The sequence below is a fragment of the Narcine bancroftii genome, chromosome 3 (assembly GCF_036971445.1).
Source record: "Narcine bancroftii isolate sNarBan1 chromosome 3, sNarBan1.hap1, whole genome shotgun sequence".
NCBI classification, from domain to species: domain Eukaryota; kingdom Metazoa; phylum Chordata; class Chondrichthyes; order Torpediniformes; family Narcinidae; genus Narcine; species Narcine bancroftii.
The window spans coordinates 99,055,898-99,072,386 of NC_091471.1; the positions used below are offsets into that span (position 1 = coordinate 99,055,898).

A 16,489-nucleotide genomic window follows, 5' to 3' on the forward strand; every position below is an offset into this window, starting at 1 on the left:
TGCCGAGCCATGCCAATAAGCATAGGTGGTGTGGATCAATGATAATGTAACCCACTCGAATTGCAAGATAGGTAAAAATTAGCTCAGAAGCGGTCACGGTCACATTCCACTCTGAAAATTGTGTTTATGTGTTCATGATGCTGCAAAATAAGTGTTTCTCAGAATGAAAATTTCAAAGCTTTCTATGGGAAAGTGAAGTTGTACTTTGGACCTGTTTGTTTTCAAATAGAATAAAATAACTAATTTTTCAATTGATATTCCAGGTACTACGTCATGGAGTTGGCTTGTCAACCAGCTCAGATAGTGAGCTTATCACGCAACTTCTGGCCCTGACGCCACCAAAGGAGGAAGCTGATACACCAGACTGGGTGGCCAGGTAGAGGAAATTATTTTTCTGAGGTTCTAGATTCCGTTTGTAAAGATTTGCAGTCTAACGACATAAAATTGGGTATGAATTGGTGTAGCTGGAAAAGGCTGGGTATATTAATGATGACAATATAATCTGGTGTGTTTTTTGAGTTTAACTCATTTTTAGAAGTAAACTGGTCATATCTTCTGAGTTTGTTTTGTATATACTATAAAGTGTCTAGCTTGTAATTTTGCCAAACTTTTTTTTAAAAGTAAATTTTACATTAATTGTCATTCATATTAAGAATTCATTATGGTTTTTTTTCAAAATGTGATTTTCTTTAGCATTTTTTAAAAACCTGATTGGTCGATCATTTTTAATTTAACATAAAATTACAATAAATTGAGGATGCTGAATATATAGCATACAACAAAATAACATATTGCAGTATTCTGAGGATAATTGCCCAAGATAATTTTCCATTCTATTATTTGCATGTAAAAACTAATACCTATTAATTGAGTGATAAGTAATTGTTTGAAGTCTTCGTAGATGTAAAAATTAGAGGGTTAAGAATTCCTTGCAGTTCTTTCATGTTTTACTTTCAACAATTGATCTGGCCAAACACATTTCCAAATTAAACATTACTTTTTGTAGTTTTCTGTATTTGTTCAAAGCTGACCTGAAATTATTTGTCATTGTTTTTAAAGATTATGTATCTTCAAAATGATTTATTAACAAGTGTAGCTGCACTTGTGTATTGTTAGGTCTGCTTTGTTCATGAATGAGTGAGACAAACACCAGGCTGAGTCGAAATCAGGGTTCTTTGTTCTTTATTACCGGATTGTAACACTTGCGACTAACAAGTTAGTCGGAGAATGCATTCTGCCGTTATCAGCAAAATGGTGATTTTTTATACCCTTGGATACATGCTTAGAACATCATCATATCATTACTTGTCCAATGACTAAAACTGTTGCTATCCTTTCCCTGCTAGCTTCCTGCCTCTCAATCCATCAATGTCTCTCTTATCTTGTAAGTACAAGGATGCATTCTGTTACTCCTTAGTACTGGGTGACTCCTTCTCCGGTCCCATCTCATGATGTTTTACCTAACAGGAGTACAAGGACACCTCCCCTTCTTGTTACTGCCCTGTACAGGGTAACTCCCTACACATTCCCATCTCATGATGTTTTACCTTACAATCCCTCCTTTGTCCTCTTTAGAGGACAATCTCGCCCTGACTATGCTACCACCGCGTTACATTAGTTCGCCTATTATTGCCAAGCTCTATACGGGTTCTGTTCACAGGGCAGTTCGGCTGGTGGGCGAGGGCTCCCCCAACCCTCCTTTGCGTACACCCCCCATCCGTCACCCCGATCCCATTGCCCGTTTACAAGTTTCATCCCATTTGCCCCCAAGCAAAAAACTAGCTAACCCCCCGTACATTAGTAAATTCCCAAGTTAACATATGGTCTACAATCTAATTCATAATACTTGTTCTACAATCTGATTAATAATGTTTGTGTTACAATCAATGTTATAATATTTGGGTTACAAGCAAGGTTAAAATTATATGTGTAACAATCTAATTCACAATCCCTCCTTCCCATCACATTCCCCTTCAGACTCCAGATCGATCTCAGCAACTTTCTCCGTCTCCTGTAATGTGAGATAGTCTTGCTCCACAGCCTGCACAGCTTGATATTTCGGAGGCAGTTCATCACGGTCAGCAAGGGCTGTCTCTATGGTCCTCGTGACCAGCGTTCGAATGCATGGAATACAACAACAGCCACAAGTGATAAAAATTGATACAGAAATGAACAAACCCAGCAAAAGTTGTCCTAACAATGTGCTCCATCTCCCAAACACTCCCTGTAACCAGGATAAAACAGGATTGGAGACTCCAGACTGGGCTTTTAATTCTTTCGCCAATGCCCTAAGTTTCGTTAACCCCTTAGTGAGTGATCCATCTGGCCCTGTGTTATTAGAGATAGAAGTGCAGCATAGATCTCCAAACATAGCACACACTCCACCTTTCTCTGCCAGGACCATATCAATCGCTATCCTATTCTGAAGTGTCATAAGGGAAGTTTCTGACAGTTGTTGATGTATTGCCTCAACAACGTCCCTGGTCAAATTTGCAAGGCGCTGGACATTATAGTGAATAAGGTTGATCCTATTAACATTCTTATTTACAGTGATGGGAAAAATTGCACTAAAAACAGGAAAACTTTCAAACCCAGCTGCAATCTCATCGGCTAATTTAAATTCGTCCGGAATATTCCGGGCTTGGCCAATGGCATCAATCCATACCCCATCAGCGTTCCTTCCTCCTGGCCCCAAGAGTCCAACACTCCTCCTTTTTCTCCACAGCCAACTCTCTGTGTGGCGCAATTCTAGGGAATCCTCATCTCCCTCCTGCCTTTTGACAATCAGCACTGGCGCATTAAGGGTTACTAGAGCACACCGACCATCCCAGTTAGCAGGGAGCCAGTTGTACAGCACTCTTCCTCCACAAAACTCATCTGTGTAGTCATTCAATCTGCTACAAGTCTCCTTAGTTTCAGATTCATTTTTTTTGTTATGGGACCTCAAAATCATCCCCTGTATATGTTCATGATAACCAGTAACCTGTTTGGCTGCCCTGTCAGGCACCCATGTGGCGTTTTCCCTGCTAATAGTAGGTCGTCTACATACTGAATCAGTGTAACATCTTCCGGGAGCTTTAATTTCATTAGGATTTCGCTAAGGGCCTGATTGAACAGTCCTGGACTGTCCTTATAACCCTGAGGTAATCTAGTGTATGTGTACCGATGTGCTTGGTAAGTGAAAGTGAACCAGTCTTGGCATTCCTCAGCTAATTTCAAGCAGAAGAATGCGTTTGCCAGATCAATGACAGTATAGTATTCGTGCTCCGGACTCAGAGCCCTAAGTGCTACATATGGGTCTGGGACTGGTCTCCCGATGGTCTTGGTAGCCAAGTTAATCTCCCGGAGGTCGTGTACCATCCTCCAGTCTTTTCTACCCTGTTTGGGAACAGGCATGATGGGCGTGTTCCACATACTGTCAGGTGCCGCCCTTAAAACCCCTGACTCCATTAACCCTTCTATCGTTCCTTTAATACCCTCCTCCTGACTGGGCGACAAGCGGTATTGTTTTCTCCATATTGGTTTCTGCCCGGGGTTGGCCAATTCTAGAAATACCTCTCCTTTTATTACTCCCACATCATAGGGCCCCGTTGTCCATATATGTGGACTCAGATTAGAAAGATATTTGTCTGAGTCTCTGTGATCAATATTTTCTCCTTCTATGGCTCGGTCTCTTTCTACTTTCTCATTCACTACCTGGTCCCATGCTTCAATATTCAGTCTGACAAATTTTCCTCCCTCCGAGGTGGAATATCCCGGGATTTCTGTCTGCCTGTATTCACACCCTATCGCTTCCTTTACCATCGGACCCAGCTGTCGAGCGTGATGATCTTTGGCAATACCCAAGGTCACATGAGGCACACTTTCTACTCCTAAGCAGAACCACTCCATTTGTTCTTCTGTCATGACAACCATAGCAGCTATTCCCTCCTTACCTACAAAGATAAATGGACAATGTATCGTTTCTGTCTTCCCTTCTTTTAGAGAGTCCCACCTCTCCTCATATTCCTGGTCCGGGTGGATGGTGTAGTTTAATGTAACATGCATAGGATCTAGTGGATAAAGGTAATCCCCATACCGAGGAATACTGGCCCTCCACTCAAAAAACTGTTTAATCAGCCCTGGGCCTGGTTCATCATACAGTAGCCGACTCCAGAAAATACTAACCTCCACAGAGACTTCTGAAGCGTTAGATGGGGTCATTACTATAAACTGTCCTCCCCTTCTTATTGTATCCCCTGGGTATGTTAACCGAAGGCCCTTCTCAGAACATTGTATGGTTATTCCTAGTTTGGTAAGAATGTCCCTTGCTAATAAATTAATGGGGCAACTTGGCACAACCAGGACAGGCGTTTTAACCCTTTGTCGTCCAAATGTCATGTCGATGTTATCTGTATAGGGCTGTGTTTCCCTTATCCCGGAGAATCCTATTGTAGATAATGTTTTGCCCGAAAATGTGCTCCCTGGGGGTTTTTTAATCACTGTCGTAACTGCTGCCCCTGTGTCAACCATAAATTCAATTTTTTCTCCATTTACCGTCCCCCAAATTTTTGGTGGCTCCCAGGGAGGCGTGATTTTTGATTCTCCTGGGCACCATAAATAATCAAATTCAGCTCCTTCCTCAATATAGTCATTACACTGAGGTGCCTGGACTTGTTGATCACTCTGCCACCCCCCGATTCTCTGGGGCCCATCAATGTGTCCATCCCTACCCCTTGCTTGTCCTCTTAAGTTTCCTCCTCTTCCCCGATAGCCTCTAATAGAGGGTAATCTTTTTCCCCTTGCTCTCCCAGCCTCCGGACAGTTCCGCTGGTAGTGTCCAGGATTTTGGCAGTACCAGCATACTGCATGTTCCCCTCTATACATTGTACCTAGCTGTCTTTCCCAACCATTTCTTACTTGGGGTCCCGGATTTATCACTGGCCCCATGACCTGTGGGACTATCTGTTGGGCCGCTAATTTAACCCCTATATGTTCTATGGCTCTCACCAATTTATCGGTTGTTTTGTCCACCTCCTTCTGGGACGCACTTTCTGACTTAGCATGCTCTGATTGACGATGTCGTTTGATTGCATGTGTCAGGTGTCTTTTCCACAAATCCTCTGACATTGTCTCTACTCCCACAATGTCCCTTAATTTTGCTTGAACCGTAGCAGGTAGTCCGTTTATTATCCCATTACGAAAGTGAGCCCTTCCTAAGGGGCTGTGGTCGGGTCTTTCTCCAGTCCCTGTTTCCCATAAGTCCCATGCTCGAGTGAAATACTCGTGTGCAGTCTCTCCTTCCTTAGTTGAAGGGTTACCAAGGCATCCAAACTATAGGGTGTAGGAAATGTTTCTCTAAGTGCTTCCCAAAATTTATTCCGAAGTGGGTTAAATTCTATTTCATCCCCCAATTTACTGCTTCTTACAATTTTCTCTATTTGCTTCAGGGCCCCTTCTGCCTTTAATTTTATCATGATAGTTCTGACATCTGCGAGTGCTAATTGTTCTTGGCAGGTTTCTCGCTCAAAACAAGAAATCCATGGACTAGCCCCATTACTCAATGGAGGTAGTTTTTTCATTAAACTCTCTAAGTCCATTCGTGACCAGGGTACATATTTTTGAGTTCCCCGTCCCGTGATCAGTAATGGGCATTGATATCTCAATTTTGGGGATTTCTGCTCCTTCTTTACTCTTGGCATGCATTTATTTATCCCACCTTGTTCTGACTCTTCTTCGTCACTGTCACTGTCCCTATCAGCTTCCAATGTCTCAGGGTCAAAGGTATATTGGTCACGTTCATCTCTAAGATAATCTTTTCGGCCATAGTTTAGTTGTTTCACATCTTTCTCTTTTGTTCTAACTATGTCCAGGTAGGCATGTCTATTTTTCTCCCTCCCGAGTCTTTTCCTTTTACTTTCCTCCCATGGTGGATCGTATCTCGTTTCCTCATCTGTACTACACTTTTCGTCCTTTACTCCTATTACCATTCCTTCAGCTTTAATTTCTCCTGACAGTGTTGTAGTTATCTTTTCCACTTCCTTAAATACACCTACCATTAATTCTTTTTGATCCTCACTGATCTGCCCCAGCACATTAATATCTCTGTTTAAGTTTTTAATGTTATCCTGAACCTTTTTTATGTTCCATTTCTGTATCTCTAACTCCTTTTCTATTTTCTTGGACTCCAGAGGGGTCTCTACATCTATTACTCCCCCTTCTATTTTTATTAAAGGGGCCTGTACCTCGTCTGATGTGTCCCTATTCCCGTGGTTCTTGTCACACCCCAGTGTCTCAATATCTGAATATAAGGGACGTGACTCCAGGATCCCATCTGGGGTGCCAGAGAGAGAGAGAGAGAGAGAGAGAGAGAGAGAGAGAGCATAGCGAGAGAAAGAGATAGAGAGGCAGATACACAGAGCACAAGAGATAGAGAGAGAAAATGCCTTGCACTGGCCCCACTGGGAGAAAAGTCTTCAGATTAACACTTTCGTTTCAAAGGTTTTAAAAGGTTCTCATCCTGTGATCACTGGTCTGGATCAGATTGGGTCTCCCACCACTGGGAACTATCACTCCTTCCTTCCCTCCCACCTCGAGTGAGCTACACGTCAGCCCACAATGTCTGCCCTGATCCCGCAATGGTGGGGGTGCGGGAAAAAGGGAGGGAGAGAGGATAAAACAGGATCCCATTTGATGCGGAGCTGGAATTGTGGGCACAAAATTAAAACCAAATTGTATTTCTCCGCCCTGCCCAACCTGGGGATTTCAGGGCAGCACCACCACAGATTGGGATTGGGAGGGGGAGTGGGTGAGAGAGGAGGGGGGGGGAGAAGAGAGAGAGGGGGAGAGAAGAGAGAGGGGGGAGGGTGAAAGGAGGGAGGGAGAGAGCAAACCCGGACACTTCGTGGCTGGAAACTGGAAACAGGCACTTTTCCTTTCCCTTCTGTGTTTTGTTTCTTCCAGCTTATCTAAGACACTACGTTTTAAAATTTTTTTTTTTTTTTTCTCACCTGTCAGGAACATCTCAGTGCCCCCGGGTAACCAACCCCTCTTCCTCCAGCGGTCTACACATTTTCGGAGCATTTTATGTTTTTCCAATGCCGCATTACTGGTATTTCGCTCCTCTAATTCCTGATTAATTTCCTTAATAACTTGGTCAAAAGTCTTAGCAGGCAACTGTACAGCCATAGCTGCGGGACCGCTTTCTAATGCCTGTTTTAATTTAGGTTTTTGTCTGTTTAGGGGATCTATGTCAACGAAAATTGCTTTTAAAAATGTCCCCTTGCAAGCTGGATGACTAATATCTTTTAAAAGAACAGTCTCGAAGTCTTGTCCTCCAATTGACTTCAGACTGTCCTGTATACTCTGATTGCTCGTTTTCCACTCTCTGTTTTCCCAAAGGGGTCTGAAAGTTAAATTACAACTAGAAAACCAAATATTTGGGCTATACTTTTGTCCTGTTTCCCTGTACCAATCTATGAATTTACGTAACTTTATCTCCTTGGTGATGTTGGGAATACCCTCATTTAACTTATCAAAAGTATTTCGAATAAACTGGGTGTCTCTTAGGAGTTTGTCAACTTTTTCATTAATATCTCCTACCTGATCCGGACACAGCTGTCGCAGCCTTCTGTCGTCGTTCTTGTTCACCAGGCAGGCGTCCCTGAGTACTTTTTTTGTTGTCTCAAGGTCTCTAGTGTCTGCTGTGGTATTCCACCACGGCGAATTGGGGAAATAAATTCTTAACTTCTCAAGTGTACAGACATTATCATACCTACCGGACATTTATAAGTCAGTCTCTCAGATACAATTGAGGCCAATAAGCCTGAACCTTTGTTTTCTTTCAAAGCCCAACCTTCACGTGGGAGATTTCTCCTCTTAATAACCAGTTTAGGGCAGAAAACTCAGGTCCTCAATTGTTTATAGACCACCTTCTCACTCTATTGGACTTTGCAACGACACAATAAAGACTTTTAAACTCTAGTAGTTTCTTGCGAAGCACTTAATAAATGTCATTCAAACACCTTAAGGACTTTTATCTTGTCTGTAATCACTTACGTGTTACAATCCTGGCATGCGACCTTCAATTGTGGTCGTCTAATTTGTCCGATCTCCAGTTCTTACTGACAATCATAAAGATTTTTTTTTAAAAAAAAAAGAGAATTTTGTTAAAACAGGCTTCTCTGGACCTTTTTATCAGCCGGCTGAGATGATTGTCAGAAAAAACAGAAACCGTCGTCCAGTGTTCACTCACCCATCACGTCGGGGTCACCAAATTGTTAGGTCTGCTTTGTTCATGAATGAGTGAGACAAACACCAGGCTGAGTCGAAATCAGGGTTCTTTGTTCTTTATTACCGGATTGTAACACTTGCGACTAACAAGTTAGTCGGAGAATGCATTCTGCCGTTATCAGCAAAATGGTGATTTTTTATACCCTTGGATACATGCTTAGAACATCATCATATCATTACTTGTCCAATGACTAAAACTGTTGCTATCCTTTCCCTGCTAGCTTCCTGCCTCTCAATCCATCAATGTCTCTCTTATCTTGTAAGTACAAGGATGCATTCTGTTACTCCTTAGTACTGGGTGACTCCTTCTCCGGTCCCATCTCATGATGTTTTACCTAACAGGAGTACAAGGACACCTCCCCTTCTTGTTACTGCCCTGTACAGGGTAACTCCCTACACATTCCCATCTCATGATGTTTTACCTTACAGTATCAGCAACAAACTAAAAACTTAATGGAGTTTTAAATGTGCAATGTTAAAATATGAATTAAATTAATATCTATTTTTAAAAATCTTAACATAACTAATTAAAGTTGCGTAAAAATGGTTCTCTTTGGTTAACCTTTATACTTATCGAAGAAAATTTTGCCTCTTACTCAACGTTTGGCAAGTAAAAAAAAAATCATTAACTAAGCTCAGTGCTTCTAAACACTATTTGAGTTGGAGATTTATCCGGAGTTGTCTTAAGTAAACTTCAGTGTTGTAACACTATTGTGCAAAGCTGTGCAGCTTGCTTGATGCATGCTGATATCTCTCGTTATCAGTCCAGATACATGATGATTGAGAAATAACATGCTGGCTGTTCTGAGATTATGAAAATTATATGGATTTATGAAACGATAAGGTTTGCTATGAACTAGATACCACCATTTCTTGTACTTAGTGGCTAATACAGCATAGAACACATGGAACTGAGTGCAGGGTTCCAATGTAAAATATACCATCTAACTGTCAGATATAAATAGTTCCACAATGAATGCAGTAAATTAGTATCTTGATCAGTGCTAGGTACTGACTGCAAGGTATGCGAGCCTTATAAATTAATTCTAGCACTTGAATTCATACATTTTAAATTTAGTTTTATAGTTGCAAATTTAGTGTGCGAAGTAGCAAAATTACAAAACCTTATTTTAGCCTGTATTTTTATGATTTTGGCTAAGAATGGTCCACAAGGAATATTAGATTTTTTTTAAAGTCAAAAGCCGAGTGTTGCTGATATTAGAAATCAATATAAAACAGAAAATGTTGCAAATGCTCAACAAACTAGGTATCAACTTTAGAGAGAGGAAAGATTTCTGCTTAAGGGTTGGTTTCATATTGTAAATCTCCCTCATTTGGAATAAGGAACTACATGATTAAAAATTAAAAGAATTATGATCCTTTTTCACATTTCCAGTTAAAATCTTCATGGGAGGAGAGGAAAAAATCTATTCAAATGTAGTGTTACTTGGTTATTTGTAGCAAATATTTGCAAAGAATGTTTACAATCCAATAAAATTAGTTGTGTAATTAATAAAGATGGATTTTTTTTTGTTTCTTTATTAATTGCTTGTAATTGGCAATTTTGATGGAAACAAATGTGTACTGAAAATTTTAAATAAAAACAGTAAATCCAGAAAAGTGACAACAGTTTTATAGCATCTACAGAAAGTGAAATAGCTCAGTGGAACTGGCGAAGAGATGAAAATAGTTTTAAGACCAATTTTTTCTTTTCCAGGATTAGAAATTTAATGACTGCCACACCTACCTCCTATTCAATATTACTAATGTATAAAGATGTCATCTATGCTGTCCGTGATCCTTATGGAAATCGTCCCTTGTGCATAGGCTGCCTTGTACCTGTGTCCAAGCTATATAGTTCAGGTAAGAATAAAACTATTTTTGTGAATAAATCTTAAAATGTACTCCAAACCTTGACTTGTGATTTTTTTGTTTTGTTTTATCTTTTATGAAATTTAATGCATGAATGGCAGTGCCAATTTTATTTTGCATTTTTAGAACAGACCCAAACTTCAATTTTTAAACTTGTTCTCGTTGGCCCTCCCAAGTTAAAAGAAAGTATTAGAATAATGGAATGGAAGAATTCTGCTCCTGAGATCTATGATAAGATTTATGAAATCTTATGTTAATGATTATCTTACGATTATTTCCTGAGCTCTATGATAATAGCAGCATTGGGAATCAGGATCAATAAGTGCTATTGGAAAGAGTGAAAATTCAAATTTTGTGACTTGAATTACTTGATATCAATGGTGAAAAAGTGCAGAGTGCTCAGTGAAAACTTGCAGAAAGCTGTTGTGCGCAGAAACCTGCAAGTTCTTCTGCATGAATCGCAAATAGTTTGCAGATACAGGCAGTAATCAAGAAGGCAAATGGAATGTTGGTCTTCATTGCTGAGGAGATTAAGTTTAAGAACAAAGAGGTTCTGCTGGAACAATGCAGGGTAATGGTGGGGCAGCAACTGGAGTATTGTGTGCTGTTCTGGTCTCCTTACTTGAGAAAGTATACACTAATTTTGGGGACGGTGCAGAGAAGGTTCATCAAGTTGACTGAAGGGGTGATCTTAGGAGGAGAGATTGAGTGGTCTAGGAGTCTAATGTTTAAAAGAATGAAGGGGATCTTAGAGAAGCAAAATTATGAAAGGAATAAATACAATAGAAACTAAGGTTGTTTCCATGGGCAGATGAGTTTAGAACTAGATGACACAGTCTCAAGATTCATGGGAGTAAATGTAAGACCAAGATGAGGAGGAACTGCTTCTCCCAAGGTAGTAAGTCTGTAGAAATCTTTGTTGAAGGAAGAAGGAGAGACTGCCTCATTGATTATATTCAAGTCACAGTTAGATTTTTGAAGAATAGGGGAATTAAGGGTTTATTGGAAATGATGGGTAAGTGGATCTGAGACTGTGGCCAGATTAGCCATGATTTTATTGAATGGCAGAGCAGACTTATCAGGCCAGGTGGCCTCCTCTCACTCCTTTTTTAAATGTTAAAGTTTTTAAGTCATACATTCATCCATATTCAATATAATTATATAAATCATAAATTCCAAATCCTACTCAACGATATTCAAAACTTATTGTACAATATTATCATATAAACCATATTAGATGTGACTTTAAAACCCAAACCTATTCTATCCACCCCCCACCTGCAGAAAAAAAATATTATTAAGAATAGAAAAAATCTTAGGACTAGTATCAAAACAAAAGCTATCTTGTTCCCTTTTTACCAGATCTAAAAAATGTGTGAATTTCAAAAATATAGAAAAGTAACACAGAATTTGTAACATTACTTAAAATCTTTAGTTATCATATTCCATACAAAAAAAATCCTTATTATCATTATATTTGTTTCACACCTTTCCTTCTATCTACTTCTCTCGAACATAGGACCCAATATCAACAACCCTTCCCAAAAAGAATATATGAAGTCTCAAAAAAAAGTGAGAAACCCTCCCTTTAATGGAAATGCAAAATTACACCACCCCCTTTTATTTTATGTGTGGTGGGGAAACCTACTAACAAACGCATATGCATGAATTCTGGAGGCTAGCCTCCCGAACACCCACACAAACAATTTTTAAAAAATTACCTTCATTTTTCAAAAGGATTAATATTAAACAAATACAAATACACAGAAAGAAATTGTATCATAATTCAGTTTTAAAGAATTAAAGTTCTCTCATTTTCTTTCAATTTGCTTCAAAGTTGCTAATTTGTTAACAAAATTCTTTTGCTTTTTCAATATCAGTAAAAAAACTTATTTTGTCCATTTTGGAATCATGATTTTTAAATTGGCTAGTTGACGCAACACAAATTTGTACCTTTTTTTTCCCCAAAGGGTATTCTTCAGTGGATTAAATTCCTTTCTACACAATATTAGCATAGCACTTATATCAGGATAAAAAAAAATATTTTCTTGCCTTCAACTTCTAGTGGTTTTCCTTCTCTCTCCTTAACCTTTTTTGCTGCAGCCCTTTATATTTTTTCATCATCATTAAATTTCATACATCTAATTAATATAGAGTGTGGTTTTTGATTCATTCCTGAATCTATATACGTTCTCAATTTCTATCTTTGCTCTGACATTTTGTACTCCCAGGACATTTGGTAACCATTCATGAAAGAAGCAGATGGGATTTATCCCCTCCATTCCCTCTTTGAGTCCCACTATTTTAACATTATTACATCTAGTAAAATTTTCTAAAGAATCCATCTTTTCCAATATTTTTGGTTTTTCTGCAGCCCATTTGTTTAATTCTTTTTCCACTTTAACCACTCTTTCCATAGTTTCATCCATTTTTTTCTTCCACTTCTGTCACTCTTTCATTTAAAATCCTAATTTCTGTTTCTAGTCTGGTCACTACTTTTAAAATATGATCCAGTTTCTTGTTAGTATTCTAATCTTTCAATAAAAGTACTTTCATTATATCTTCATCAGTATATTTTCCTTTAGTTTGTACTTTAACTTTTTTAACGACTCACTTGTTTAACATTTACCAGTTCATCCTCTTCTTCTGTACTTTGATCAGTCTCCGAATTGCCTTTTTGAGTTCTCCTGCCCAGTCTCCATAAGGTCTCTTGATTCCAATGCTGAAAACGTTCCATCATTCCTCCTAGGCATCAGGTTGTCTGCATGGGTGGCAGAACAAACCACAACCCCTAGCTTCTTCTTGTAAGTAGGCCCTCTTCCATTGAAAAATGTGCTTCTCATTGGGAGCTCAAAGTTGCTGACAATTGTTGATTCTTTTTTGGCATCTTCACAATAAAGATATTGTGGTGAATCTCTGCTAAGCTGCTTGGCTCCCCTCTGGCGAGCCTTGCTGTTCTAACATTGGTTGTGCATTATCTCTACCGTTAAAGACACTCCACTTAGGAATAACTGTGTATGCACCCATTGTCTTTCATTATTGTACCATACTTTTCTGCTAATAAAAGCCATGAATATTGTTTGACTGCATCATCTTTGTCTACTTCATCAACTGGCACTTCAGATATATTCTTCCTTCCTGTTTAAATTACTGAAAATTATTTTCCTTTTATAATTATCTGGGAGTCTCAGGAGGCCACCTCCTTCCTCCACTACATCACATGATATTTCCCCCCCTCTTGTTCCTATTTCTTATGACTGTATACACACACAAAAATTGTTCATGAGAATATACTTGGACTCGTTGTCTTTCCAATCCACTATCGGCTGTGATGTTTCATTGACTGATGAAAGAATTTGGAGTATTATGACTTCATAAAATGTCTAATTTGTGAGGAAGCTCAAAAATATATACCATGTCCTGGGTATCATACAGAATGTGGTGAATTCATGGCTAGTCAATATGAGATTCCACTTTGGATGAATACTGCCAATCCCAATGAGTAGCTTAATCCATGGCATGGAGGAGAGGGCTGATTAGTCACCTAAGAAGGAGTGGCAACATTGTAGTAGCTGTTGTGGGAATCTTGGGACAAGAAAATAAAGAAATTGAGAAAATAGCCCAGATGACACTGGTATAAAACTTAATAAAGTATTCATCCTCCATGCAACTTAACTACTTAAGGAGTAAGCCAATGGCCAAAGCAAGAACCACTGTGGATACAAAATATTAAAATACACTTTAATATTTAGAATGGATGAAAACACAAATCTCCCTTTTCACATGAGAAGCATAGAGTCAGAATTTGAGGGAATAGATGTAGACTAACATAACAGGGAAAAACTTCTGTGTACCCCATGTCCCCTGATGATTCTCAACTGTCAATATCCAAAGATTACCCATCTGTCCTTAAGTTAAGAACTTTTGGATACAAGCTAAAATTATTTTCGGAAAAAGTATTAAAAGTTAAACTTCCGTTTGATCCAATGTTTTTTTTATTAGGAGATAGTAAGACGCTTGCTTTAAGATTAAGATTGACTATGTATCAAATTGAATTTTTAGCCTTGGCTATATCTATGAAATGTTTGGCTATTACTTGGAAATCTGATTCAGCTCTAGGAATGCTAAGATGGCATACTGTAGTGAAATCTTGTATCCCTCTTGAAAAAATTACATATAATTTGAAAGACAAATATCATTTTTCTTTTTGTAAAAGTATGGAGCCCATATTTGAAAATTCTTGGTTTGAAGATTTGAACTCTCAATCTGTTCCAGTGAGACATCTTGGTTTCATAGCCAAGTAGTTTTATATATATAATTGATGATCTCCTTCTTTTCTTTCTTTAGTGGGTAGATATAGGGGGATGGAGAGCGAATATTAGTGGGGAGGGAGAGGGAGGTTGGAGTTTTTTGTTATTATCCACATATATTTTTCTGTATTGTGGTTTTAAAATTTTAAAATAAAGTATTCAAAGTTTACCCATGGGCTAATTTCAGAAGAGTGAATCCAAGGAAAGCATCTGGACCGAATGGAGTATTTGCCAAGTACTGAAAACCTGTTATGACTAAATGGCCAATATATTCATGGATAACTTCAACATGTAACTCTGACAGAACTTAGTACCATCCTCTTTCAAACTGCTTCCGTCGTACCTGTGCCTAAGAAGAGTATGAAAACCTGTCTAAATGACTACTGACCAGGACCACTCATGTCTACAATGATTAAGTGTTTTGAGAGACTGATGTTGAAGCGGCAGCATGGATCTGTTCATATTTGCCTTCTGCAGCAACAGATCTATGGCAGATGCCATCTTACTGGTTTAACACAAAACCCTGGAACACCTGAACAGCAAAGTACACACATCAGGATGCTCTTTATTGACTACAGTTTAGCATTCAGCATCAACATCCCCTCAAATCTCCACTCTGTAATTGAATCCTGGATTTCCTCACTTCCAGACACCAATTCTTCTCACTGACAATCGGCACAGGCGCACCTCAAGGATGCATGCTTGGCCCAGTGCTCTTCTCTCTCCACACCCATGACTGTGTGGCTAGGCATAATTCATATGCGAACTTTGCCAAAGATACCATGGTCATCGGCAGAATGACAGTCAGCAATGAGGAAATGTACAGGAGTGAGATAGATCAGCTGGTTGAGTGATGTCACAACAACCTTGCAGTCACAACTGATTGTAGACTTAAGGAGGGGGCAATCGGGAACATAAACCAGTCTTCATTGAGGGGTCAGCAGTGGAAAGGGTTAAGAACTTCAAATTCCTGGGTGTCAACATCAGTGATCGATTCTGGGCCTTCCATGTTGATGCAATCACGAAGAAGGCACGCCAGCGGCTATACTTTGTGAGGAGTTTAAGGAGATTTGGTATGTCACCAAAGACGTCCAAATTTCTTTAGGTGAACTGTGGAGAGAATTCTGACTGGTTGTATCACTGTCTGGTACGAAGGTGCCAATGCACAGGACAGGAAAATACGACAGAGTGTTGTGAACTTGGTGGTGCCATCATGGGCATCAATCTACACTCCTTCAAGGAATTATTCAAGAGGCGGCATCTTAAGAAAGCAGTCTCTTATCTTCAAGGACCCTCACCTCCCAGACCATGACCTCTTCTCATTTCTACCATAAGGAGGGAGGTACAGGAGCCTGAAGGCGATACAACTTCTTCCCCTCTACCCTCAGATTTCTGAATGGACAGTAAACCACAGACACGATCTCACTTTACTCTTTGTTGCACTAATTTATTTATTTTAAAAAAACAAAATTTATAGCAATTTTGCACCTGTAATGCTGCCGCAAAACAACAAATTTCATGAATTCAGGACAATAAATCCTGATTCTAATCATTGCAGATTGGAAAGAACGTCTCCTCCAAAATCTCCATCGTCACCAGAGCACCACAGGGTTGCGTACATAGCTCCCTGCTCTATTCAGTTTACACTTATGACTCTATAGCTTGGTGCAGCAACAACTCCATTTACAAATTTGCTGATGATGTCACATAGTGGGCTGTATTAAAAAATGGCCATGAGTATGGATACAGAAGGGAAACCAGAGGTGTCCGATCCAGTGATCATTGGGGGTATCAGTAGTGGAGAAAGGTGAGCAAATTTAAATTCCTGGGAGTCACTACCTCAATGGATCTTTCCTGAACCTGAAGAAAGCATGTCTGGTGGTACCTATACCTCTTTCCTCATAGCAGGAGAGAGAACAGAGCATGTGGCTGTGTGGTATGGATCCTTGTTGATTGTTGCTGCTCTCCGACGGCAGCGTTCCATGAAGATTTTCTCGATGGTGGCAAGAGTTTTGCCTCTGATGCACCAGTCTGTG

At 39.5% G+C, this 16,489-nt stretch overlaps 1 protein-coding gene across 7 annotated transcripts in view; it reads left to right on the top strand.

The window, feature by feature from the left end:
* Window positions 1-16,489, top strand: part of ppat (phosphoribosyl pyrophosphate amidotransferase) — an 89,538-nt gene that overhangs the window by 40,227 nt on the left and 32,822 nt on the right. For all 7 annotated transcript variants that reach the window (XM_069924603.1, XM_069924605.1, XM_069924606.1 and 4 more), the window contains 2 exons: window positions 264-376; window positions 9,989-10,134. In XM_069924603.1, coding sequence (XP_069780704.1) covers window positions 264-376; window positions 9,989-10,134 — 259 coding nt within the window. The remainder of the gene's footprint in view (window positions 1-263; window positions 377-9,988; window positions 10,135-16,489) is intronic.